The sequence below is a fragment of the Mus caroli genome, unplaced genomic scaffold (assembly GCF_978045245.1).
Source record: "Mus caroli unplaced genomic scaffold, Mus_caroli_1 scaffold_7, whole genome shotgun sequence".
Lineage (NCBI taxonomy): Eukaryota > Metazoa > Chordata > Mammalia > Rodentia > Muridae > Mus > Mus caroli.
The window spans coordinates 15,777,008-15,804,531 of NW_028227262.1; the positions used below are offsets into that span (position 1 = coordinate 15,777,008).

The 27,524-nt window shown below is 42.9% G+C and overlaps 1 protein-coding gene across 9 annotated transcripts; it reads left to right on the plus strand.

Annotated features, from left to right (window-relative positions):
- The first annotated feature begins 486 nt into the window (after positions 1–486).
- LOC110297043 (kidney androgen-regulated protein-like) lies at positions 487–27,524 on the plus strand. Of its 9 annotated transcripts, none has more exons than XR_015047545.1 (5): positions 487–880; positions 13,155–13,247; positions 13,727–14,495; positions 25,603–25,665; positions 27,271–27,295. XR_015047545.1 is itself a non-coding variant. In XM_085839847.1 (4 exons), exons 1-4 carry the CDS (start codon positions 658–660, stop codon positions 27,327–27,329), a joined length of 525 nt encoding a protein of 174 aa, XP_085695973.1. In that variant the 5' UTR covers positions 487–657; the 3' UTR covers positions 27,330–27,524. The 9 variants fall into 9 exon arrangements, 2 of the variants coding, with proteins under 2 accessions (XP_085695973.1, XP_021021501.1); XR_015047547.1 differs by lacking the exons at positions 487–880; positions 25,603–25,665; positions 27,271–27,295 and adding exons at positions 11,332–11,632; positions 22,330–22,419; positions 25,295–25,379; XR_003836970.2 differs by lacking the exons at positions 487–880; positions 25,603–25,665; positions 27,271–27,295 and adding exons at positions 11,332–11,632; positions 22,330–22,419; positions 23,826–23,866.

A 27,524-nucleotide genomic window follows, 5' to 3' on the forward strand; every position in this document is an offset into this window, starting at 1 on the left:
AATGTCAATGTGAAGGAGAGGTTAATTGAAGTGGACTTTGATGGTTAGGAAAGGTCTGGATACATAGTCTCTAAATCCATTTAAACTTGAGTACTGAGTTATGACAGGGGTCATATGGAAATTGTAACTGTGGGTTTTTCCACCTGTGCCCCCAGTTCCTGAATAATGACTCTCAGACTTAATTATTTATGAATAAATGCCTCTCCTCAGTTTATACATTGCTCATCTCCTCAGAGTCCAGGTGGTGAATCTCCTTATCTGACCTCCCAGCATTCCTTTCTCTCTCTGGATGTCCTACCTTCCAATCCTGCCTTAGCTGACTGGACTTCAGTTTCTTTTCCATTGGTTATTTCTTTTATTACATTTCAAATGTTTTCCCCTTTCCCAGTTTCCCCTCCAAAAACCCCTCCCCGACTCCTCCCTCCTTCCCCTGCTCACCAACCTACCCACTCCTGCTTTCTGGCCCTGGCTTCCCCCACACTGGAACATACAGCCTTCATAGGACAAAGGGCCTCTCCTCCCATTGATGTCCAACTAGGCCATTCTCTGCTGCATATGCAACTGGGGCCATGAGTCCCAACATTTGTGCCCTTTGGTTGGTGGTTTAGTCTCTGGGAGCTCTGGGGGTACTGGTTAGTTCATATTGTTGATCTTCCTATGGAGCTGCAAACCACTTCAGCTCCTTGGGTCCTTTCTCTAGCTCTTTCATTGGGGATCCTATGCTCAGTCCAATGGATGGTTGTGAGCATCCACCTCTGCATTTGTGAGGCACTGGAAGAGCCTCTAAGGAGACAGCTATATCAGGATCCTGTCAGCAAGTACTTGTTGGCATCAACAACAGTGTCTGGGTTTGGTGATTGTATATGGGATGGATCCCCAGGTGAGTCAGTCTCTAGATGGTCATTTCTTCAATCTCTACTCCATACTTTATCTCTGTAACTCCTTCCATGGGTATTTTGTTTCCCCCTTTTAAGATGGATAGAAGTATCCACACTATGGTCTTCCTTTTTTTTTTTTTTTTGAGTTTCATGTGGTTTGTGAATTGTATCTTGGGTATTCAGAGCTTTTGGTCTAATATCCATGTATCATTGAATGCATATCATGTGTGTTCTTTTGTGATTGGATTACCTCACTCAGGATGATATCCTCCAGATACATCCATTTGCCTAAAAATTTCATAAATTCATTGTTTTTAATGGCTGAGTAGTACTCCACTGTGTAAATGTACCACCTTTTCTGTATCCATTCCTCTGTTGAGGGACATCTGAGTCCTTTCCAGTTTCTGGTTATTATAAACAAGGCTGCTATGAACATAGTGGAGCATGTGTCCTTATTACCTGTTGGAACATCTTTTGGGTATATGCCCAGGAGTGGTATAGCTGGGTCCTCAGGTAGTACTATTTTGAATTTTCTGAGGAACCATCAAACTGATTTCCAGATATTCATAAAGGAAATTGGTCTGAAGTTCTCTTTATTTGTTAGGTCTTTGTGTGGTTTAGGTATCAGAGTAATTATGGATCCATAGAATGAATTGGGTAAAGTACTTTCTGTTTCTAGTTTGTGGAATAGTTTGAAGAGTATTGGTATTAGGTCTTCTTTGAAGGTTTCATAGAACCCTGCACTAAACCCATTGGGTTCTGGGCTTTTTTTTTTAAACTTTGGTATTTGCTATCTGTCTAGAAAATTGTCTATTTCATCCAGATTTTCTAGTTTTGTTGAGTATAGGCTTTTATAGTAGGACCCTATGATTTTTTTGGATTTCCTCAGATTATGTTGTTATGTCTCTCTTTTCATTTCTGATTTTGTTAGTTAGGTCGCTGTCTCTGTGCCCACTAGTTAGTCTGGCTGAGGGGGTAGAGAGTCCTCTGGGGATCGTGGGACTGTCTGCCAAGTTTGTGCCCAAGGTGGCCTGGCGCTGATGACGACTGGAAGGAACTCGAGCCACTCAGACTTCAGCTTTTATTGACAAATGTTGCTTCCACACTGTACACTAGAGATTCTCTCTACAGGGAATGGCAAAGAGGATGATTTTGAAGAGGACATCTGGGAGCCAAGAGGCTGCTAGGAAATTAAAGCCTTCCCTACATCTGGAGAAAAAGGTGTCTGTGAAGTCAAGGGTTTTTAGAGTAGGCTAGTCTAACTTGATTACATCACGAAGGTTCCTTAGAACCTTCATCACATGGATTCCAAGAGTTGGTAGAGGTGGGTGACATTACACAGGGCAGTTTGCTCAAGGCCAAAGTCTAGGTTTGTTCTCCCTTCTCTGACCATGCTCAGAGTGTAGGGAAGTATTAGGGCTGAGTGCTGCCTATACAGCTTCCATGTACCGGGAGAAGAGTTTATATACAGGATGTTATTTTAGTGTTCTGTACAGAGTGTCCTGTGAAGGGTACAATAGTCTATGGTTATGTCCTCTGTGGCCAACAGGCATGCTCATGGGACACAGACATGTAGCAGGCAAAACATTATTTTGTATACAACATTAATTATATCTGTAGTATCATACATATATAATTAAAATAAATTACTTTTTGAAAAGGGTAGTTAACTCTAACTTTAAAAAAATGGAACAGATGGGTGTGTTTGACACATACCTTTGATCTCAGCACTTGGGAAGGCAGAGGCAGGTGGATCTATGTGAATTCAAGGCCAGCTTGGTCTACATAGAAAGTTCCAGGATAGTCATTGCTATATAGTGAGACTCTGTCTCAAAACCTGATAAAAACAAAACCCCAATCAAACAACCAACCCAACCCAACCCAACACAAACACTTTAATACAGCTTCTCATGTTGTAGTGACTGGTTTTGGACCATGGGAGAAGGGACTGAGGTGCATATTTTACCAAAGCAATCCTGGCCTACAGGTTCTCACAGCATCCCTTGGTCCCTACCTGGGTACCCTGCCCACAACCTTGAACTTTCCAGCCCAGGGGCTCAGCTACCCTTTCCTCAGAAGCTCTTCCCTATATAATCCACACATTTTCTCTCTCTCTGTGCATGCCCTTTCTCCCTCCCACCCCAGTCCCATGGCAACTTCCCTGGCCTCTTTCCTTGGGGCCAGTGAACTTGCCTGCCCAAAGAACAGCTTCCCAATAAACCCAGCTTTAATAGAATCTAATCTGGTTTGAATTGACTCACTTCACTGGCTGAGAAATAACCACGCCCAACCATAAAAGTATTTTTTCAGGCTACTTCAGAACTGGAATTTTGCTACTGAATCGTAATGTAAATATCTGATATGCAGACATTTTTTGCTTGTTTGTTTGTTTTTTCCATAAAAATTTTTATTGGATATTTTATTTATTTACATTTCAAATATTATCCCCGTTCCTGGTTCCCCCCCCCCCACAGAACCCTCTATCCCATCCTCCCTCTTCCTGCTTCTATGAGGGTATACTCCCACCCACCACCCACTCCTGCCCTCACATTCCCCTACACTGGGACATCAAGCCTTCATGGGACCAGGGGCCTCTTCTTCCATTGATGCCTGAGATCCTCTGCTACATATGCAGTGGGAGCCATGTGTACTCCTTGGCTGTAGTTTAGTCCCTGGGCACTCTAGGGGGTCTGGTTGGTTGATATTCTTGTTCTTCCTATGGTGTTGCAAACTCCTTCAGCTCCCTCCGTCCTTTCTCTAACTCCTCCGATAAAGACTCCATGGTCAGTGATCAGTTCAGGGCTCGGCTGTGAGCATCTGCCTCTGTATATGTCAGGTGGAATTATATGACCCCTGTGAAAGGGTCAATCACATCCCCCCACCCCCAGAGGTGTCACGACCCACAGGTTGAGAACCACTGAACTACCCAGCCTTGTGTAAGATAGGTAAGGACTCCACTGAACTACATTCCCAGACCACTTAAATTTTCTTCTTTTAGCTAGTTAGAAAATAAGTGAGTTGTTTTATGACACGTTTACATGTATATATCTGAGAACTCAAGAGTTGAGCACTTTGCTTGCAGAGAGATGCAAGTGACATTAGGAAATTATGAGACATGAAACTTGGGGCTTGGGGGAAAAGATGACATCAATATTCAACAAATTTGGATGATTAAAATTCATTCTTCTTCCATAAAAAACCAGGACTATTTATATTTTTTTATGTGGACTGTTCTGAGTGAATGTTCAATGTTTTATAACATATTATTCCAGGTGAAATTTCATTATCTGAGTAAATCAACCTGAATGCTATAGATTTTGTAAAATATAAATTTTTGTATCATATATACAAATTTTCACTATATATTATTTTTATGCTGTAATTTCAAAGTCCTTGGAGGAAATCTTGTTTTCAAATTCCATATTAATTTTTTAGGAATGTATTTCCTACATAACAAAGTGAGTGGAAATACCTAAAGGGGAGATACACTAAATGTATATTTTTCTTTAAAAGAGCCAACTGGGGATGCTGCTCAGGCCTCAGGACTGGTCTCAGCACCCAGGAGGCTGAGATCGGATATGTGTTCAAGGTCAGCCTCGGCTACATTATGCATTCAAGTTCGGCTTGGGATGTTCTGAAAAATCCTTTCTCAAAACCAGACCAAACCAAACATACCCAACCCAAACAAACAAACAAACAAACAAACGGATCAGGAAGTAATTTGTGTTTTGAATCTGCACTCTGTTACATATTCATCTTTATGTCTTTTCCTTTAATAACCTTTAAAAATGCAAAAATCAAAATAATGATAAAATAAAAAGGAAGAACTAGAAAAAAAATTCAAATCTCAGGGCTGGAGAGTTTACTTTGCTAGAGCTCTTGTCTGGTACATATCAGATCCTGGGCTCAGTCCCAGCACCAAAACAAGCAAACAAGCAAAGAAACAAAACTAAACCCAAAACCTAACCAAAAACAAAACAACAGACAAACCCCCCAAAGCAAAAAGGAAGAGCAGGTGTTTTTAGCTCCCAGGCTTTCCGTAAGTACAGTCTACATTTGGTGACTTCTGAGAAGGCTCGGTCAAAACTACGTAAGAGATTACGGCGTGGTGATGGTAAACGCAGAGCTACATTCCCAGCCCTCTCCTGTCTTCGTTTTGAAAACTGTGTGTTCTTTTTGTTTCCACTTGGTTGAAGGGACCCTGTTATAGCTGTCTTGTATGAGGCTATGCCAGTGCCTGGCAAATACAGAAGTGGATGCTCACAGTCATCTATAAGATGGAACTGAAGGGGTCTGCAACCCTATAGGTGGAACAACAATATGAACTAACCAGTACTCCCAGAGCTCGTATCTCTAGCTGCATATGTAGCAGAAGATGGCCTAGTCATCCACCACTGGGAAGAGAGGGCCCCTTGGTATTGCAAACTTTATATGCCCCAGTACAGGGGAATGCCAGGGCCAAGAAGCAGGAGTGGGTAGGTAGGGAGCAGGGCGGAGAGAGGGTATAGGGATAGCACTTGAAATGTATATAAAGAAAATATCTAATAAAAAAATAAAATTAAAAAAAGAAGAAAACGGTGTGGCTGGCTGGTGGATGGCTCAGCAGGTGAGACCCAGCTCTGTCCCAGAACCCATACAGCTGAAGGAAGAAGCTGATTCTAAAAAGTTGTCTGTCTTCTGACCTCTGTGGGCACCCCTCTGCCACATACAAATGCACACACACAGAATGAATACACAAAAATACAGTAAAAAAGGGGAGGTGAGTGGGTGGAGAGATGGTTGCAGGTACTTACTACTTGTGCAGAAGACCTGGGTTTGGTTCCCAGTGCACGCATGGCGGCTGACAACCTCCTGTAATTCTAGACCTAGAGGGGCCAGTGCTCTCTTCTGACATCCACAGGTTCTTGTACTCACATACAGTTGTACATATGCACACTTATGCGCACACACATATAGACACATACTTATAAAATAAATACATACAAATATAGCCGGGCGCGGTGGCGCACACCTTTAATTCCAGCACTTGGGAGGCAGAGGCAGGCGGATTTCTGAGTTTGAGGCCAGCGTGGTCTACAGAGTGAGTTCCAGGACAGCCAGGTGATACAGAGAAACCCTGTCTTGAAAAAACAAAACAAAACAGAACAAAACAAAAAACAAAAAACAAAACAAAACAAAACAAAACCCAAAAACAAAACAAAAAACCAAAAATAGAATACAAATTATTATAAATGGCTCAGTGGGTAAAGACATTGCCAACCTGAGCTCAAACCCTAGAACCCACACAATGAAAGGAGAAAACCAACTCCTGGGGGGCTATACTTTAATTTTCATACTCACAAAATGTACCACCCCCCAAAAGAATATACTCACACTGAAACATACGAATAAATATGCAAACAATTGCCTTCCTATAGATTCAGTCGTTAATACTCAGCGTAGGCAACCATCCCTAGCTATTATCTCCTCCTGCTTCTAATTCCCAACCCACCGTTCACATACACACACCAGTTCTTACGCACGAGACCCTTTGGAGGTTTTCTGCCTCATACAGCTTTCGTAACCTGACCCCCCACCTTAGTCCCAAATGACCACCTGACTGTGTGAATGCGGCACACTGAACCTTGCCGACAGCCCTCCGCTGCCTCCTTGCCAGTTCTTACATGCCTTCATGATTGTCTCCCTGTCTGAGACGCTTTCCTCCCTCCAGCTTCTCCTATGGGGTCACTGCTTAACAAACAGGTAGGAGACAAAATTAACTTTTTGTTGTTCTGAAATACTTAAAAGTTTAAAAATGAACCAGCAGGTGGCAGCAGAGACCGTTGGTTAAAACGAAACCGTCCATCTTTGATTTTGTAAACTCATAGGGTGGGGAATCTTTGATAGGAAAGAAACAATCTTTGATAGGAAAGCTCCGCGTAACGATTGTGGAATGGCTGTTGTCAGCTGCATTTACCTTTGCATACAACTTGAGGAGTGTAGGCTGCGAGAGAGGTGGTTCACCCCAGGGAATAGCACACCATTTGGTTGTCCAGTGCCAATGGGTCAGCTTCAAAAATATACATACAAGTGACACTGTTTTTATGGAGCAGGTTGTAATTAGGAACACATATGTATATGCATGAACATACGCATGCAATAATAGTGAAAAAAGATGGCCTGAATTTGAAGAAAATAGGTTGTGGTGGGGTTGGTGGTACTAAAAGAAAGAAAGAAATGCTGTAATTATATTATAATCTAAAAAGAAAAATCTTAAATACACTTACAAACTGATCTCTATAACACTTCACTATTCCTAAATGTCAAAACCAACCAACCAACCAACCAAACAAACAAAACCAAAACAACTTTTTTAGGTGCTGGAGAGATAGCTAGAAGACCCAGGTTCAATTCCCAGCACCCATATGATGGTTCAGGACAGTCTGTAACTCCAGCTCCAAGGAATTCAGTCCCTTTTCTGGCCACCGTGGGCACCAAGCATGCATGTAGCACACAGGTGGGAAGGTACCTGTTCATATGTTTACTCAAACATATAAAAACCAAAGAACTTTTGTAGTCTGGGAAACTCTTCTCCAGGAATAGCAAAGTTAGGAAAACACACACCTACACACCCACACACACATAGACACACACAGACACATACACAAAAATACACACTCAGGACTACACAGACACACAGACACACATACCCCACCTCATATACCACACACACACACACACACACACACACACACACACACACACACACACACACATTCACACACACACACACACACTTTCTAGTCTGTGAAACTTCTCCAATACTAAGGTTGGAAGTGATGCTACTTGTTTCAGGAAATAAATGTCCCCAAAGGTCATTAGTGACCAGGGTCAGTAGTAGAGCTTCCCTAGAGGGCTGGGTTTCATTCCTGGCATGCATGACTTCTCCCCTGTTTCCAGCACAAGCTCCAGAAAACCATCCAAATTTTAAAGGAAACAAATAACAAAGTGAAAAGCAGCTGAAAAATTTGACAACATATTGGCAAATCACATAGGTCAGGAGCCACAATGGGACAAGCTAATAACTAGCAGGTGATCATCCTAAAGTGGCCTGCCTCGGATTATTATATAATCTGCGACAGGTGAGCCCTCATTAAGCAAGGCTGTAAGGGATTCATTTTAGGAAAGATTCCTGCTATTAACATGCATTTCCTGTTATTATTAAACATATATAACAATCACTAAGTAATACCACACCCCTTTGGAGCAGTTCTCTGCATATCCAGGAAGAATTACTATCTTGTAGTGATGCTCTGTAGACAAATAGATGACTTAAGTTTTAATGATCCTATAAGAATTCCTAATATTATATCTGTGATTATTAAGCTCTTTTATAGTGGGTCCGATATTAGGTGCTTTTCTGATAGTCAAAACTGCAATGAGAACTCTCTCTGCCAGTCTCCAAAGTGTCACCAGTTAATTGCTCTTAGGTGGTAACCAGACTTTCTCCTACTCAGAGCACATTCCAAGAAGTTGTAAAACAACTAACTAAAACTCATTAAAAGGGAATTAACAATTTATTATAGGTGCTAGGACAGAAGATAAAATATTGAGTGGGTTTATCTATACAAAACTTCACTAATAACTTAGTTATGGTTTTAAACCTTCAGTGAACCTGTGGAGCTGAGACAGGTGATGGATGTTTAGCCAGATAATTACTACTAATGGATATGCATGTAAACATTCTATTTCAATTTATGATTTGATTTTCTGTGTGAATTTTTGATGAACTTTTAAACATATGATCATGTATTCTGAAAGATGTTTAAAGACTGAGGACAAAAAGAAGAGTCAGAACTGTGGGACTGAGGTGAGAGGAACGGAGGAGAGAACTGATCTGAGAGAGGAACTGGGCTGAGGAGAAGATTTTAGACAGAACACTTTTTAGACAGAACTGGACTCAAGAAGAACTTAGAAGTACAGGCACAGCATCGGGAGAAAAGGCATCGGGAGTTAGAGTATTATTGTGACATCAGAGCAGGAGGTGAGAGCAAGATTAGAAGGAGAGTGCAGAGTGGAATAACTTAGAAACTATAGGTAAACATAAAATACTAAGAGAGCAATGTGCAGAATGCAGAGGGAACGAGGAAAAAAGAAGACGCTGCAGAGAGCAGAAGGAGCAGACAAGCTTCTCCTTATCATGGGACAGAACAGGTCCCATGGTAAGGACAAGACAGGCTTAGTCTTATTAAAAGGAACAAAGCTTTCTTCTTATAAACTTGGGGTTAATTCATTTAGATTAAAAGGGTAGAAGCTTTTTCTTTCTGTATGCAATAGACTGGAGCTCATTTTTCATCCAGAATGAGTGAGTTCTTTCTGCCCTGGTACTTGGTCTTTTGCTCCATATGCACATACGTAAGTATGGATGTGTGTGTAAGTATGTAATTGTGAGAATGTATGCATGTGTGTGTGTATGTAATTATGAGAATGCATACAAGCTGGTCCTAACTGGGTTTGAATGGAAATGTATAAATGAATAAATGAGCATGCATGAATAATATACCTATGAACTTATGTGAGGTTTTGCACATTCACTTATGTAAAACTTTTTCCTTCTGCGAGTGTTATTCTCTTCTCCTGGTTCAATAGAAGTTTGTTGTTCCAAACTTCCCCCTAGCCTGACCAGCAAGAGGCATCTGGACAATAGGGAAAAGGCTCTAGCAATTAACCCTTTACTTAATCTCCCCTAAGATCATTGCCACCTAGTAATGTGTAAGCACACTTTGTGATGTCTGCACAAGGGTGAAATTGCTAGCTAATTATTACCTTTCACGGAGCAGGTCCCCATCAACAAGCAGTGCATGGTCACACAAATGGAACAACTCAGTAATAACAAAATAAGTGACCCAATTAAAGACAAACTTGAGAGATGATTGTGTGTCTAGTGCACTGGATGCTGTCCTTGCACCCATATGGTGACTCACAAGCACCCACAACTCCAGGTTCAGGGGATCTGGGGTCCTCTTGTGACCTCTTTCGAGGGCACTAGAAGCACGTGTAGTACATAGATATACATGGAGGCAAAACATTCATATATGAAATAAAGAAATCTAAAACCAATAAAAACAAAACAAAACAAAACAGGTGTAGGACTTGAATTACAGTTCATAAAAGAGTATGCACAAATGCACAAGCGGAGGAAGGAGGAAGAGGCAAAGCCAAGTCACAATGAAATGCCACCTGCTGCACACACTGGGAGAGTGACACTCTCCTCCCTAATGCCCCACCCATCAAATCTGAAAACAAGAAGTAATGGGAGTTGGTGAGAATAGGCAGAAATGGCGTTCTTGTGTGCAAGTGCTAGGGACAGAAAACCATGCAGCCAATTTTGAGAACAGAATGGATGGTCCTCACAGAGTGCAGCACAGGTCACTCTGTTGCTGCATGCTAGGTATTCTCTGCTTCTCAGCCTCAGGCAGGTGAATAGTGAATTCTCAGGGTGTGTTGTGGCTATTGAGATGTCTGGGACTTACGCTGGGTTTAGAGGTGGAACCTCTGGGGGATAAAAGTGAACATATTAGGTTAGACCATCAGAACTAAGAAACTGTATTTTTTCATAATTTATTTCTATTCACATTATATCTCAATCAGTCACAGTCTCCCACCCTCCTCTCTGCCCATTCCTGCTCTTACAACCCCCTGTCCCTATTACTGCTTCCCCTTCTCCTCAAAGAAGGAAGCCACTCTTGGGTACTATTCCACCCTGGGACATCTAGTCCCAGCAGGACTAAGCACCTCTTTTCCCAAGGAGGCCCAACCAGGAAGCCCAGCTAGGTGAAAGAAATCCAGTGGCAGGCAACAGAGAGAGTCAGAGTTAGTTCCCACTCCAATTGTTAGGGGATCCACAGGAAGACCAAGCTGCATATCTTCTACAAATGTTGGGAGTGGGAGCTAGGTCCAGCTCCTGCATGCTCTTTGGTTGGTGGTTCAGCCTCTGTGAGCTCCCATGGGCTCAGGTGAGTTGACTCTGTAGGTCTTCTTGTGGTGTCCTTGACCCACAAAATACTGCTTAAATATTTTAAATGAACCTTTAAAACTACCTTTTTTGAGACTTGCAGTTAACAAAATCAACAAAAAAACAAAAACAAAAATCAAACAAACAAACAAACAACAACAACAACAACAAAACCAAACAGAAAATGGGAGCTCATGCTGGAGGCTGGAGTTAGAAAGGCCTTTCTGTATTCACCAGAGACAGAGGAGGCAACTGGTGAGCATGGCTGGGAACAGGGTCAGTAAAATGGAACACAGACCAATTGCTATGAGAAGTTAATAAGCATCAGAGACCTTGCAAAGCACAGCAGAATGCTTAGCCATCTCCAATGGTTATTCCAATTATTCAGGAAATATTAACATGCAGTGTCTAGTTGCTGGCTGTGAAGTTTTAAAGGGAAGCCAGAAGTCTGTGTGTTGACGCAGATAATTATCTGGACAACCTGTACCTAGGCAGACATGTGACCTTGCCTTGGTGGGCCAAGACAAAGAGAGTCTCTTGTGTCTCAAGCTTCTCTCAAACCTGCTATGTAGCTGATGGTGGCCTTGGATTTCTGAGTCTCCTGTCTCTACTTCCCATGTGCTGGGATTGAAGGATGGGCCATCAAATCTCGCCCTGAGTGATTTCTGAATCACTGACATAGGGGAAAATGGACAACTGAAGGAAGGCAAAGAGTGGAGGAGGCGACTATAAAGGTGTCAGTGAGATGCTGGTTGAGTTTGTAAGTTTCCGGGTATGGTGCAGTGATCAACATGGGCTGAGAATGGAAAAGATTCCGTGCCCAGAAATGAGTTCAGTCAAGCAGACAAGATCCACTGATTATTCTGAGGTAGTGAGCAAGACTCTGAAAGGTTTTATGTGACTGCAGAGGCAAATATAAGTTCTTTTTTAGAAAAAAAAATGTTCCTCTATGTTTGTAGTCACCAAAGAACAGAAGTGAGGGTGAAGGCAGGGAGGCCGGTTGCCTCCAACTCCAGTGGATGGAGTGGGAGGTGGCAATGTTGGGGAAGACGATGGCAGGAATGTCATCCTAAGGACAGAGTGGATGAGCTCTGTGGGAGGAAGAGGAAAGAAGAACAGGTGCCTGGACAAGAGGGGCAGAGTAGGGGACAGATGCTGGCAGCACGTGGAGAAACTGGAGGATGCTGGCTTATCAGTAGGAGAAACTTATAAAGGGAAGAGGTTGTGGAGAAAGAATCAGGTTTAGTTTGTACTTGAGCTGTAGACAATCCCGGTGTCCCTTAGACCACTTAACTGCTTTGGGTCTACTGTAACCTTTTCAGCTTTGTCTTGAGCCAGTGTGCATACTTCTCCATATACAGTGACTTTCATGTTCAGAATGTGCTACTTATTAATAAGGGTGGTGAACTCCCTCACTGTGTGAATAATCGGGCGCCATGGAAGGGTGGTGAGGAGGTACCCGGCAAGGTGTAAGGGAGGCAGCTTGGAACTCATTGAGTCGTACACACAAAAGTAGAAGGGGTGGGGTGCTTGCTGGGAAGAAGAAGGAAAAAGAAGGAAGCATGTACAGGTATGAGGATGTGAACCCATTCTCTTGTGTAATTAACACCTCCTGATAAGATCTTGGAACTAACCAGTACCCCCAGAGCTCCTGTCTCTAGCTGCATTTTTAGCAGAAGATGGCCTAGTCGGCCATCATTGGGAAGAGAGGCCCCTTGGTCTTGCAAACTTTATATGCCCCAGTACAGGGGAACACCAGGGCCAAGAAGTGGGAGTGGGTGGGTAGGGGAGTGGGGGGGGGAGGGTATGGGGGACTTTTGGGATAGCATTTGAAATGTAAATGAAGAAAATACCTAATTAAAAAAAAGATCTTGAAAAGAAATCCAGAGTCACTTTACCATTCGTCAAATCCTTTCCTCCCTTCCAGGTGCTCCTCTCTTCTTCCCACGTCCTCTTCCCTTCTTCCCTCCTTCCTTCCCTTCTTTCCTTCCTCCCAGGTCATCTTTCCTCCCTCCCTCCCTGGTGATCCTCCCTTCTTCCTTCCCAGGTCTTCCTCCCTCCTCCTGCTGTTTTCTCCCTTCCCTCTCTTTGCCTTTTCTGCTCTTTCTCCTCCTCCTTTTTCCTCCCTACCTCATTTCCCCTTCAACTCCTCCTTCCCCTCCTTTCCCTCTTTTCCTTCCTAGTCTTTTCATTCATGATCTTTAGATCAGACTAGACTGGCCTTGTCAACTTTTTCCCCTAGTCTTCTCCAGACTCAGTAGTATGCATTTCCTTCTCCCCAGTGCTGGGAATCAAATCCATGGACTGAGAATGAAAGGATTCAGTGCACAGAAATGAGTTCAGTCAAGCAGACAAGATCCACTGTTTATTCTGAGGTAATGAGCAAGACTCTGAAGGGTTTTAAGTGGCTTCAGAGGCAAATATAAATTCTTTTTTTTTTAAAACCCTCTGAATGTCTTCTAAATATTTCACAATTATTTAAAATGTGGTCTGAAGTGACAGCAGGGGCCAGATGTGGTGGCCTCTGGGTATGATCCCCTACACTTGTTATCTCAACATTAGAGAGAGGGAGGCAGGAGGATTAGGAGTTCAAGCACAGCTTGGGTTGTTTGGCTGTTTCCAAGAAGGAAGAGAGAATGGGGTAGAGTAAGGGGAAGGGGAAAGAGAAGAGAGGGGGAGGGGAGGGAGAGGGGGATGGGGAAGGGAGGGAGAGGGGGATGGGGAGTGAAAGGGAGAGGGGGAGGGAGAGGGAGAGGGGGAGGGGGAGGGAGAGGGGGAGGGATGAAGTGGGATGGGGGGAAAGGGAGGGAAATATATTAAATCAACCAAACTTCCCCTTTTCTCTCTCTCTCAGATGGCCCTTAAATTGGAAAGCAAGAGATCCCAGCAGATAGCCAAATCTAGATTTTTATCTTAGTTTCACAGAACACTGATTTATACAGACTTAAAAAGCATTCCCTCAAAACCAGTTAAAGCTAAATACTCAAACCAAAACATCAGCTGACCAAAACTGACCCGAGAGAGAACTTTCCCTGAATATCTGCTGTGTGCTAAGTACTCTCATGTGAACTGTTCTGTAAAAGTCCTGCCCCACTCCCTTGAGATTGGCAGAAAGAGCCCTGAAAGGACTTGGTCATTATGCAGGAGAATAGATCTAGAGCTTCCATGGAATGTCGGAGTGGCAATGGCTTCCAAGGAAAAGGGAGGTTGGTCTCCAGAGAAATAGACAAACTAGTAATTCAAAACTGAAAACACATGACGTCTAAAGAAATGATAAATACCTGGAATGGCCCTGTAGCTCTGAGGCTAAGGGAACTGATTGAACTCTAACCTGTTCTTCCACTAAGTTCTTTAATCTGAGCAGGCACTCACCTCCATAATCAGAGATGACTGAGCACTTGGGTATAAGATCCTGGGGAGACCTGTTAAGTCCATGCAATGCAGCTAGTCAGGTCAGTGCTTGCGTGTCTCCACCCTACTCTATGCACTGCAGGGAGCTAGGCACATATAAATCCCCTCAACTCTTGTTTAGAGAACTCATTCCATCATGGGATCTTCACAGTCCTGATGAGACCCACATAGTCCTACAAATCTTGCTCAACAACTTTAAAAGAGGCTATGAGGTAAGTAAAGATGAAGCCCTGGTTGGGGGAGGGCTTTGATATCAGCTGGTCATGTGAAGAAACTCTAGGTTGACTGTGATTAACAGAGTCTGAGAGGCCTGTCTGGGACTGCCTGGTTACTCAGGCCAGTTACCATGTATGGGTTCATGGTGTCTTTTGACTCGAGACCCGCCTGGATGGCTTCACTACCAGAACCTTCTGAGCTCCAGAGCACATTGATTGTAAAGGGCGTTAGGCTTGGAAACATCAAGGAAGCATCCCATCGGCTTCCCCAGAGGATGACATTTTGCCCAGGATGCTACTTCTTTTACATGTGAGATCAAAAGAGAAACAAGAACAATAGACCTTGCAAGTTAATGGGAGACAAAAACAGGTCTACAGAATACACTGTGCAGGCTAAGGGCCCTGTTTGCAGTTAAGACAGTTAAGAATAAGTTCCTGTTTGTCCCATGTTTGTTTGATCCATCTGCACCAGATGATCCCACGTGGGCAGGAAATATGTCAGGGTATAAACTTGCTCCTGATTGGAACTGATGGGAAATGTAGCGAAATGTGAGTTTTATCTTTTTTAAGCCTCTGTAAAACGTGACCTGAGCCATTTTTCTGGGAACCCAGGTGTGGTCCTGGCCAGAGTCCATATTCCTGGTCAGTACTAATTAAAGCCCTCTCCAAATTTGGCTTCAAAGTCTGGTAGTGGTCATATTCCCGACTGTTGGGATTGACACTTTAGGCTCCATTTGGCATGCTCCGAGGTTCTGAGGCAGTTGGAGGACCATCTACACTGCCCCTCCATTGGCATCTGCCATGATGCTCACCAATCTTATTCAGCTGGCCCAGCTTTGTCAGACTGTAGTCTGCTGCATTTTAGTGTGTCAGCTAAAGGAATTGCTAGGTCCTCCTTTCACCCAAGAAGATGGCAGCTATGTTTTGTAGCCATGGATTTGCCTAATGTGGTAGGAGGGTCCTTCCATAATTCTGGAGAAATTATAAAAGAGATTTTTTTCTCCTCACAGTTGGTCTTAAAGGATGAGCTGCTGCCCCAATTTAGATATGAAAACCTTTTAGTGATGGGAGCTAAACAGCCTACAGCAGGGAAAATAGCTCTTTCTATCAAGAGGCTCCAAGTATCACTGTATTGAGAACGGGGATTCACTGTCAGGCTCACATAGAGTCAAGGTTGAGTAAATCAGTGAAACCAACGGACAGATCAGACATCTAAACAGGCTGCCCTCCACAAGGGCAGCCAGGGGGTCCTGACCCACTGCTCCACCTCCCTGCTCTCCAGTTTTACACTCAGTTCTTCCAGAGTTTCCCTTAGTAAACAAGCAAACAGAGCAAGCAAGCAAACAAACAAAATGGATAGAGGGACTACTGAAAATCAAGAGTGCTGGCAGAAATAAAGAAAAATAAGTCCAGAGATGACAGCTCTCAGACAGACTAACTCAAAAACAACCCATCTTGAAAAATGGTCTTACAAAAAAAGAAAAAAAAAAAGAAAAAAAAAAGAAAAAGAAAAAACCTGTCATAAAGCTATTTGGTGTTCCTGAGGTTGCAAACACTGATTCAACAACCTAGTACATCCTATCTGAAGTATGTTTGGGGACAATCTGAAGCAGAGACCCAAAGCCCCATACTGACACAAAAACAGGGGTCCTACCCATTTAAGCATGGAAGCAGCCTCTATATTCGACCCAGCAGTGGGTCCCATACTCACTGGCTTTGATGAACACTTTTTAGGGTTGAACTTTACCACCCACTGAAGAGAATCAATTTGAAACTCACATACATAAGACTTCCCCGCTGATCACCAGGCTGGGTTCTACTGAGAAGTAGGCCAGCCATGGACCATCCCTTAAGCCTCATCACACTGTGATAGAACTGCCCACTCCTTTAGGAGGTAGCCTTACCTAGTGACAGTCTATGGAAGAGTGGCCAGAGGATTACAAAAAGAAGATTGTGGATTTTGAGAAAGCCTATTGGTCTTATCCTAAAAGGGCTCTGGAAGGGAGCTTGCAAGAGGCACAGGAGTTAAGGCCATACCGGGCCTTTGGTTGGGGGAAACCAGGAAGAAATAACATGAAAACTGACCATAAAGAAGCCCTTTATTTGAAAACAAAATAAAACAAAACATGTCTAAAAATGCTGGCTTGACATACTAGATATGCTCACATGCAAACCAGCTTAATATACTGAAATAAAATACCCAAAGTCTGACCAACAACACAAAAGAGACATATTTAACTGGGACACCTGATTAGGTCATAGGAAAAGCCCCATACGTAAAAATTAAAAACAGCTATGCTAGACTAATTAGAGGAACAAGAGTTTCTAATGATACATACTTTGCCTGCCTCCAGGGTATTTATACCTGCTATCCAGGAGACAGTTGTGAACTGGAATTCTTGGCTTCTGACTTGGATATGACAATAAGTCATCTGTACTTTTTTTTAAATTACATCTTTTCCTCAATTACATTTCCAGTGCTATCCCAAAAGTCTCCCATACCCTCCCCCCTTCATCTGTACTTTTACTAGTTCTGTTAAGACCATCCCAACAGGGTCCATGACCACTGGTGCCACTAAAATAGACATCCAATAAGTTCAACACAGCCAGCTCTCAGATAAAAAACCCCCCAAAAAACTCAATAATTATTAAAAACAGGTATAGTCATTCATGCTTCAAAATGAAAGAGATTTATTGACAGCAATGGTCCTCCTAAATCCTAGAGAATTATACTGAAAAACAAAATAAAACAAACAGACAAAACAAAAATCACCTCAACTCCCCCCTCAAAACAAACCAACAATGAAAATACACTTAGTTTTAAGTAAAAATGATATTTTTACGCTAATCAGTCAAAACTAGCATAAAAATGCTAAAAAGTTATTTGATAAGATTGTTTACTTGTTCCACCCACCCACCTGCTCACGGCTCCCCTGCCCAGGTTGGGAGACCCAGATGGGGGATCCCCGGACTGGGGATCCCCTGGATGATGGTGGAAGCTGAACAGGTAGTGAGGAAGCCAGCGAGGGCACCAGAGGCAGCGAGGGTGTTAGAGGTGACAGGAGCCCTGATACAGAAGGTGTGTGGAGGAGCCCCGACATTGAGCAGAGTTTTTCAGGAGGCCCTGGCCATCTACCCACCCCGTGGCAGTCACGAGATCATCCTGTTAGGTGAGGGCAAGATGTACAGCCTGAATGAACTCATTGCCCGTTACATCCGTGACCACTCATGGAGTGACCAAAAATAGACATCTTCTGTGGGTCTACTGGGAAACAGGTTTATGAGTTGCAGAAGCTCTTCTGCTATGTAAGAGTGCGTTTTGTAGTCAGTTTTCCAGGGATCTTCAGTGGCATTCGTATTAAACTCAGCACCAGTGCCAAAGTCCCAGCTGGGATCTTTAATATCGCAGCTGCAGGGGCTGGTGTCTGGATTAATGATGACGAGGGCAAGTTCTGAGGCAGCTTGTTGATAGCCAGACTTTGATAAGGAATTTTGTTCTGTGCAAGTTAAAAGAGGCAGACAGGGGCTGGTGAGATGGCTCAGTGGGTAAGAGCACCCGACTGTTCTTCCGAAGGTTCAGAGTTCAAATCCCAGCAACCACATGGTGGCTCACAACCATCCATAATGAGATCTGACTCCCTCTTCTGGAGTGTCTGAAGACAGCTACAGTGTACTTACATATAATAAATAAATAAATCTTTTAAAAAAAAGAGGCAGACAGTAGAGTGGAGGACAGTCAGTAGAGTGCAGACCCTTTCCACCCTTTGCCTGTGGTGGTGTTTTGCTGTGGTGTTAGGTAGACAGCCTACATTTCAGCTCGACAAGGCCATGTTCAAAAACTTTCTGGAGTCCTCCAAAGCACCTACCTGTTGCTGGAAATCTATTACCGCGTCATTTTTCTCCTGTCTAATGGTTAGATCTTTTGTCTGCACCACAGGGCAGTGGATCTTGGCGAGCGGCAGCTCCTAACCATTGGTTATGTTCTTAAACTGGCCTTTAGCTATCTGGCTGTCCCTAATGTTGGCATGCCTGGTAGTCCTTGATGTCAGCAGACATCTGGGATTGCAGGTAGAGCTGGTTGTCCCTGGTGGCAGCAGGGTTCCATGGATGCAGGCAGAGCTGGTAGTCCCTGATGGCCTCAGATTGCTAGTTGTCTCAGGTGGTGGCAGGCCTGTTTGTCCCGGACATCATCAGGCCTTCAGGGATTCAGGTGAAGCTGTGGCCCAGGAAATAGAGTACAGTGGGGGCAAGGTGGAGCTTTGCACTGCTGGGTTTGCCCAGAGGGGCTGGCAGGTAGGGCATTGGGGTACTGGTCTCACCTGGTGTTAACTGTTGACTTCAGGCATCTGAAATTGTGGTTAGAGGTGTGAACTAGAAGACTGAGTGCAGAGAGGACAGGGCATACCTCATGGCTGCTGGGCTTTCTGGGGAACACGGCAGGCAGGAGTTTGGGGCTTAGGAAGCTCACTTGGTTGTCCCTGGCAGCAGTACATACTTAGCATAGCCTGCCAAATGAAAACAAAGGCCTAATCCATTAAAGTCTATCGTTCTGGAAAAGTTTCTTAATGTACAAACCTTCTTGTGTGGTTTCTGTAGTTTCACTTCTGGGTAACTGTTCAGAACTACTGTGAAACTCAAATAAATTATTGACATGAAACACTCACTCCCATGAGGGAACTTCAATTTCGGTGCCAGTTCCACCTAGGAAGCTTGGCTAGGTGTTACCAGGCTCAGATATGTTTGTTTTTAACTAAAGGGAAAATGAACTCTTCCTTTTTGCTAACTCCTAGCACCTTACAAACAAGCCTGAAGGGTGATTACCTTCTATCCAGAGTTCCCAGGCACCTCATTCTACTATATCTTCTAGATTAGTTAAAGATAGAAAGATGTTAAGTCTAGTAAGATTTCTTCTGGGGTCACTGAGCCAGCCAGTCCCTTAAGTATTGACTTAGAATTGTTCTGTCCTCAAGGACTGTTCTCCATGAAACCCAATATATACTAAAAACGTTGAAGTTTCTCTCACTCACCATCTTCCTTGGCCCCACAGTCCCTATCATGAACTAGCAGCTATTTATCAGTGGACAGTCGAGTGGAATGGATGGTACCTCCTGCTCAAATCTTAGAAAGTGAGAGTCTGCTCAGCCGCATTCTCTGATCGTCAAATGTGTGAGCTCCTTTGGATCAATAAGAAATTATTGGGCAAGTCTTGGTGCTGTATAAGAACACAGTGTCTACAGGTGGAACAACATTATGAACTAACCAGTACCCCGGAGCTCTTGATTCTAGCTGCATATGTATCAAAAGATGGCCTAGTCGGCCATCACTGGAAAGAGAGGCCCATTGGACTTGCAAACTTTATATGCCCCAGTACAGGGGAACGCCAGGGCCAAAAAGTGGGAGTGGGTGGGTTAGGGGGGTGGGGGAGAGGGTATGGGGGACTTTTGGGATAGCATTGGAAATGTAATGAGGAAATACCTAATTAAAAAAAAAAAGAAAAAAATTGAAAAAAAAAGAATACAGTGTCATTGAGTCATGTCTGTTTGGCTTCTTCATTTGAGGCTTTTGATAACATAGGGGCAGAGACAGGAAGATATTATTTCCAAACTCTGAGAGTAATTGCCCTGAGGACCAAGGTAATTCTTTAAGATTATATCACCTTGCCATGTCACAATGTCATAGTCATCTTAGTTTCTATAAATTCACTGTATAATAATTGCCTAATATATAATGTATATTGATTTGGTGGTCTTTGTAAAGCCTAAAGCAGACTCTGTAGAAATGGTGCAACACAAATTGGCTAGTAAAGTTATAGCATTAAGGGCTGCAGATATATCTCAGCTTTTCTAGAATGTGTCTGTCCTTAGTGTGCTAAGAAAAGAAGTTTCTAGCTTTCAGTAGTTTATAATTTGGGAATTAATATGCTTTCCTCTATGTTTTCAAATTTTGCTGCAGCTCATACAATTTGCTATTCAAAATAATTATTTTTTAAAATTACCTTTGAAAGAATTAGTTTTCATCATAGTTTTAGGTCTTTATTTATTCATTCCTTTATTTATTGCGTTTATGAGTGTTTTGCCAATATGTATGTAAGTATACCATGTGTGCTATGCCCACAAAGGTCAGGAGGACAATTTGGATTTCCCTGGAACTGGAGTTATGGGTGATTGTGAGACACCACGTGGCATGCAGGTGCTGGGACTTGAACCTAAATCCTCTGGAAGAGCAGCCAGTTTCTTAACCATTAAGTTCTCTCTCCATCTTCCATGCAAGTTTGGCAATTTGAGTCTTGGTTTCCGAAGAGGTTTTCCTGGTTGGAAAATGGTTATTGAGTTTGGAATGAAAGGTGGCTTTGCCCTGTGTCAACTGCCAGGCTGTATTCATGCGCTGTGCTTCACAGTTTGGTTCTGTTCAAGAGGTAAGGATATAAGGGAGAAGCAGAAAATGCACAGGTCTGTGGGATTGCACCGTGCTCCCTCCAACCTTTAGGCATTGACCTCAGTGGAACATGGAGATGCTGAGACCTGTATTTCATACTGGCAGAACATCTAACATTATGAAGGATCTCTTTAATGGCAGTGTCAAAAATCTATTAAATGCAAACAAATTAATCCTATCATTTTCAGGAGGCTATGAAAATATGAAAAGGAAAGTTTCTCTTTTCTGCTCTAATTGAATCAAACCTATGATAATTTGTTTTAATTCTAGTGACAGCCTCCTCAATTCTTCTTCCCTCTTCTTTTTCTTCTTTTTCCTTTGGTCCTGGAGATGGAACTTTGTACATTCCAGAGGCCATGTCAGGCCATGCCATACCACTCCAGGCCAGTGTTCTCCCACTGAGTTATATCCCTAACTCTAGTTAGTAATTTACTTATAAGTACAATTTTATTCTTTTTTGTGCCAGAGATTAGTGTTGAGTATGGAAAAAATTCTCCCCCAAACAATAGGAACCAACATTTTTGGGGGGCAGGATTGGCAAAAGTTAAAAAAAATACTTTAAAAGTTACACTATAGCTCCTTTGACATCAGAAAAGGGAAGAAGGTTCAGTTTTACATATCTGACCCCCACGAACAGGACCATGGCTAACAGGCTGAAACTGTAGTTATTGGAAGAAATAATTATCCAAAGATAATCTGCTCTTCTCAAGGCACTGGGTTTGTTATTGCCAGGAGTGTTACAGAGAGAAAAATGCTCTTCTATGCAGCAAAAGACCTAGTATGCTTTACTGAGGAGGGTACATTTTCAGACTCCTTGAATCTTGAACTCACATGACTCTATATTGATGGCACATGCTAAAAGCCAAGGGAGTAAAAAGAAATACTATATATATATATATATATATATATATATATATATATATATATATATAGCATATATATATATATAAGCTATGCTGTCTTTGAGTAAAGACCCTACAAAAATCTTACACTTTCATTTGCTCTTGCCTCTCAGAGGCCTGGTTCTTCCCTGGTGGCCTCCATCCATTTACACAGGTACACTAGGTGGAAAAGAAAGCAATGCCCCTCTCCCTCCCAGCCTAGAGCAACTTGCTACTCTGACCCTATCCAATGGTGGGTAGCCCTCCAGCTCTCAGGCCTATGGACACTGGGGACAGAACAGAGTGCTGTGGCTTTTGAAGGGACATCATAAGCACTAACTTTTGAAGAGCAAGTATAAGTCAGAGTTAGAGGAAACAAACAGGCAGCTTTGTCTCTTCAGTACCTTTGACTCCTTAGTCAGGCTGCTCTTGTCATAAGCTTCAGGGATTGATATTTGAAAGTTAAAGCTTGTCATTGTCTGTGGCAGGAAATGTTCTCACTGTGTTCAATGCAGGTGACAGGCTCCCATCTTTGCTGGACTGTGAAGAACTGCCCTGCTGCTTCGTTTGAGTCTTGTTGTTTGTTAGAGTGATTCACCTACAGGGTATGTCTTGCCTCAAAACTCCTGACCATTGTGTCTGTACACTTTGTAGCACAGAATTTGTCAAGAGAAATGTTTCCAGAAAGACATTTCTTCCCCACACCCACACTGTGTTCCCTTCATGCAGTGCCACATGTCATAGGACAAACCAGTATTGAGATCAGAAAGCTCACTGAGAAGGAGGGGAGATGGCAGGACAAGAAATAGAATGGTTGAGAATTGACTCCATGTCTTCAGAGGCAGATGGGCTTAATTCTTCCTGAGTTAGCTATCACCTCTGGTTTATGGTTTCCCTATTAGGAGAGGAGAATGAGATCACCTTAGGGCTTTGTCTTATAGTGTTAAGATAAAGTCAATGTAACCATTTTGTTTACCTATGCACCCAGTGGATGTTAGCTGTTATTTGTATGGCTACTCAGAGGTTCCTTTCTGTATGATATTGGCGAGCTTGTGGTTTCCAAACGGTGGAAATGACTTGTGAACTTGTAAGCCTACAGAGCTGAAGATTAACAAAAATATCCGTGGAGCTGATATCTGTGCTAGCAGAACTTCTACAAGCTGGCCAGAGACACGAAGCACAGGGGCAGCTGCCTTACACGAGCTGCCCCTAGCATCATTTTCTCCTGTGCACTTCCCTTCTCTTCTTAGATCACTGTTGCAAGCAAGGACTTGTCTTTACTTGACACTGGCCCTGGATCATGCTGAAGGTCTACCAGGAGCCTGGTCTAGCAGCCAAAACATAACCCATGTTCTTGACCCCATTGTACAGAGCCAGCATCCTTGGTAAATGTGGAGTTACTTCAACTCCCAGCCTTCAACCTCCCACTGGGGAAAACGGGTGAAATGGCTACTGCTAGGCTACTGTTGAGAATCACATGGTCTGGCACTTCTAGACAGTTCTGCTTTTGCAATGAGCAGTTCTCCACTGTTCTCCTCCAGCAATCTGCCAGGATGAGGACTCGAATGTGTACATGAGGTTTTTCCTTAGAGTGAAACAGTCCATTTTTTGACACAAAACCATCTTTGGGGTGCAGAAAAGACTAGCTCTAGCCTAGAGGACAAAGAACAGCCATGGGAGTGATCTGATGGAATAGATGACCCCTGGCCATTAGAGGGTAATGGTGCTAATGGCAATGGGTGGTGCACCTGGTCAGACTTTCTCCTACCCCAGATTCTATTGTTTCTATGGTTCCTAGTTAGTTTTTCTTAACTTCCTTCTGGGTGCATTATTTAATAGTTCATATTCATAAAGGTCCTTCCCACACCCCTCCCTGCCCCTCTTTTTTCCTCTCCAGCCACTGTGGAAAACCACCTTCAGGGACAGGGTACAGGATGTATAAAAGCCTGGGCTAATTCCTTTCTCCTGTTCACTGGTTGCCTTAACCCTACTAAAGCATGATGCTTTTCAGGGTCCTGGTGATCACTGTCTTCTGTGCTCTGACTGTGGCTTTCCCCAGGTCAGAATTAGGTATGTGTAATTTTCATCTCTCAGAAAAGGCAGTTGAAGTTTGTGAGTGTGTGTTCGTGTGGAAATGGGTGGGGTGAGGGATTCATCTGTGGTGAAAGTTTTACGTAGAAATAGGATAATTCTATCAATGTGGTATTAGATGAGGATGGCCACTGAGTGATTGAGCTATGATTTGGTTTGAGTTTGAATTAACTACATATAGCTAACAAGCCAGGTCAAATATTATCAGGGCAGAATGGCTGAGATATTTCTGGTGGTTCCAAAGCTCTCTCCAGTGAAGTGAGCTTCAGTCATGTTAGAAAGCATTGGTAGCCAGCTTTGTCACAGACTGTGGATCTGTGTGCGTCTGGGATAGGAACTCAGGCTGTTTCTCAGGAGAGCTGCTCATCCAACTGTGTGCAAATGACCGGGTCCCCTCACCTGGTCCTGCCAGGTGACTCTCACTTTCTGGGCTGCTGGCTTAGCAACCTTACTACACACACATCTGAGATGAAGCCACATGAAGTACACACACACACACACACACACACACACACACACACACACACACACACACACACAGAGAGAGAGAGAGAGAGAGAGAGAGAGAGAGAGAGAGAGAGAGAGAGAGAGAGAGATCCTGGTGACAGTTTCTACCACAGAGCGACAGGCTGTCCTTGGGAGATGTGGCTTGTGTGCCATAGACCTCAGGGTTGTGAGGGTTCTGAAGATAACTTACCACGTGACATTTCAGAGGAGTGTTTTGAGATATGCTGAAAATGGGTCATAGACACAGGCTATTAAATGAAAAGTAGTTGGAATGGAGCACCTTAGGGTTGATTCCATTCCAGCTTATATACAGGACCAGTGACTTCTTTAGATTTTAACCACTGGTAATGGTAATATTTGTGTGTGTGTGTGTGTGTGTGAGAGAGAGAGAGACCTTTGGAAATCTGGAAGCATTATAGAGATGGGTCTTGTGTTTTTCTTCTGCTCTAGTCTTCTCAGCACACAAAGAGGTACAACACAGATGCTCTTTCCTAAACTGGCACCTCAAAGAAGGCAGGAGCAGGCTCTGAGCACTTATACTCCAAGCAAGTTGGCCCAAAGACTTTAGCTACTGAAACGGACTGTGGTGACAATCACTTTGTACCTTCCCTTGCACTGAAGGCAGAGAACAGGAAGGGGTGATGATGACAGAGACATGCTCATTGGACGTGACTTGAGATGCTATTTTCTGTTGGGCTTCTTTCGAATTGGATACTGACTTATTAGAATCTACTAGTAATGACCTACCAGAATAAGCTAGTTATCGACTAGGTCTAACCAGTTATAACCAAGTAGACTCAACAAAATTTCTTCCAGAAGCAATCAATAACCTAATAGACCCTCCCAGTGAATAACTATAAAACAATACTGTTGACCTTCTAGTTTCAATCAATAAAGAACTACAGGATTCAATCATTGGCCTATTAAACTCAGTCTTTGACCAACTGGGATCATACGGAGGGATACAAGCTCCTCTAGAGAATTACACAGATGATTATTATTTAAGCACTGACTCTGAGCAGACCACGAGCTTCATGCCAGCCAGAAACAAACAGAATTCTGGTAAGTGAGTGTGTGTGGTTTAGAGGTCTGGGTAGATGTTTCTGGGTCCCCATTTTGTGTCTTCCTGATGGAAAGCCTGCTTTCTTTCCCAACTGCTGACCATACCTACTTCTATTCTGTCTTCTCAGAGTTCTCTACTGGTATTGAGATAGTCTCCTCCGGCTTTCTTGAAGAATTCACTGAGAACACAGGTAGGAACAGTTTCTGTCTTCAAACATGCTGACATTCCTCTTTGTGATCTTTTCTTCTCTTTCCTATCTTTTTTTCTTCTATCTTCTGAGGAAGGTCCTGTGGTCACTGAGTTGGGAAGAACATTGGTAAAATTTACTCCACCTCAGAGGTTCTTTGAAATTTAAGGAAAAGGTATCACTCTTTCCTGGGATATTTTCAACAGAAGACATCGGTTGGCAGTAGCACAACTTGTTGTTAGCCACCTGATCTCAAGAAAGAGCTCTGGAAAATTCCAGAGGATCAGCTCCTTCTGTGTCCATGGGCTTGGGGATATGTAGCCCTAACCCTGGAACTTGATATGTAAATCAGGCTGGCCTAGAACTCACAGAGATCTGCCTGCCTCTGCTTCCTGAGTGCCCAGGTTAAAGGTGCGCACTCCCAAACCCTCCACATTTTTTTCTGCCTTTCCTTCTGGTTAGCACTTAGTGAAGAAGTCATAAAATCCCATCTGTTTTCTTCCTCTAAGTCAAATTTTGGCAGCTTTAGTGAGTGAGGCTTAAAGTGACTGGAACCCCATTTCTTTATCTCCTTGCAGAAGTGATCCCCACCTTCATAGGAAATCTTGATCTTGTAAGCCTCTTCTCTTTAATCTGATAACCTTCTAGAGATTTGATATTGCATTTAATGTTAATTTTAATCCCTTTAGAATGGACCTCACACTTAACACCTCCCCAAAGCTGAGATAAATTGTAGGCATGGCCAGGAGTAGTTGTACAAAACTTTAAGCACTTGGGAGTCTGAGGCAGGTGAATCTGTGAGTTCTAGGCCAGCCTGGTCTACCGAGTAAAACCTTGTCTTAAAGTAAAAGGAAATGAAATGAAGTAACATTAAGTGAAAAAAGAAATTATTTATTCATTCAGGCCTTTTCTATTCAGGGATTTATCACTTCAGGTATCTACTTGACAGGACACAAATTCTCCTTCCCTTGACTTCTCACAGATGCTCCATTTACCTGTGTAGGTGGTGAAACCCAGTTCAACCCATGAACTCTTAGCTAAGCCCACCGTCTAATGTATAGAATGTGTGATTCCATGAAAATCAGAAGGGCTCTGAGTCAGCAATTTCTGTTTTAATATCTCCTTTCTTTTGGTTTTCAAAAATGTTTTAAAAATATTTTGAGTATGAGTGTCATGATACATATATGTTTGTGCATCTTATATGGGCTTGGTACACACAGGGGTCAGAAAAGAAGGTGGTAGATCCCCTGGAAGTGCAGTTGCATGATTATAGTGAGCTGCCATATGGGTACTTGGAACTGAACCTGGGTCCATTGGAAGAGCAGCCTCTAGTGCTAAGTGCTGAGCCATTGCTCCAACCCTTCCTGGCTTTTTGTTTTGTTTTGTTTTTGTTATTTTTTTAATTTTATAATTTGATTTCTTCTTGCAACAGAATAATTATCAGAAGACTGTAAATATTTCATGTAAGACACAAGAAGATGAGAGAGGATTATACCTAAAGAAATAAAATCCCATACCCAAGTTCAAAGTATTAAATGTCAAAAGATGGGCCTGACCTTTGAGGTTCTCTTGATAACTCTTGTTTTATTAATTTTATCTTTAATTTAGAAATCACAGAGAAACTTCCATTAGCTGGGACAAATAATCCAGTCTCCCCTATTTCCTGAGAAGACTCCAACTTTGAAACAAACCTGCGACTGCCATTCAGGATATTGTGTCTTTGTAGAAAATGATATAAGTCTAAGATGCTCCCAGCAAAGAAGAAAGAACGAGGAAGTGATCCTGGATGAGAAATGCTGTGCCAGGCATCTCTGAGCTCTACCCTTACTCTGTGTGGGTTTAAGAAATAAATGTTCATTTGA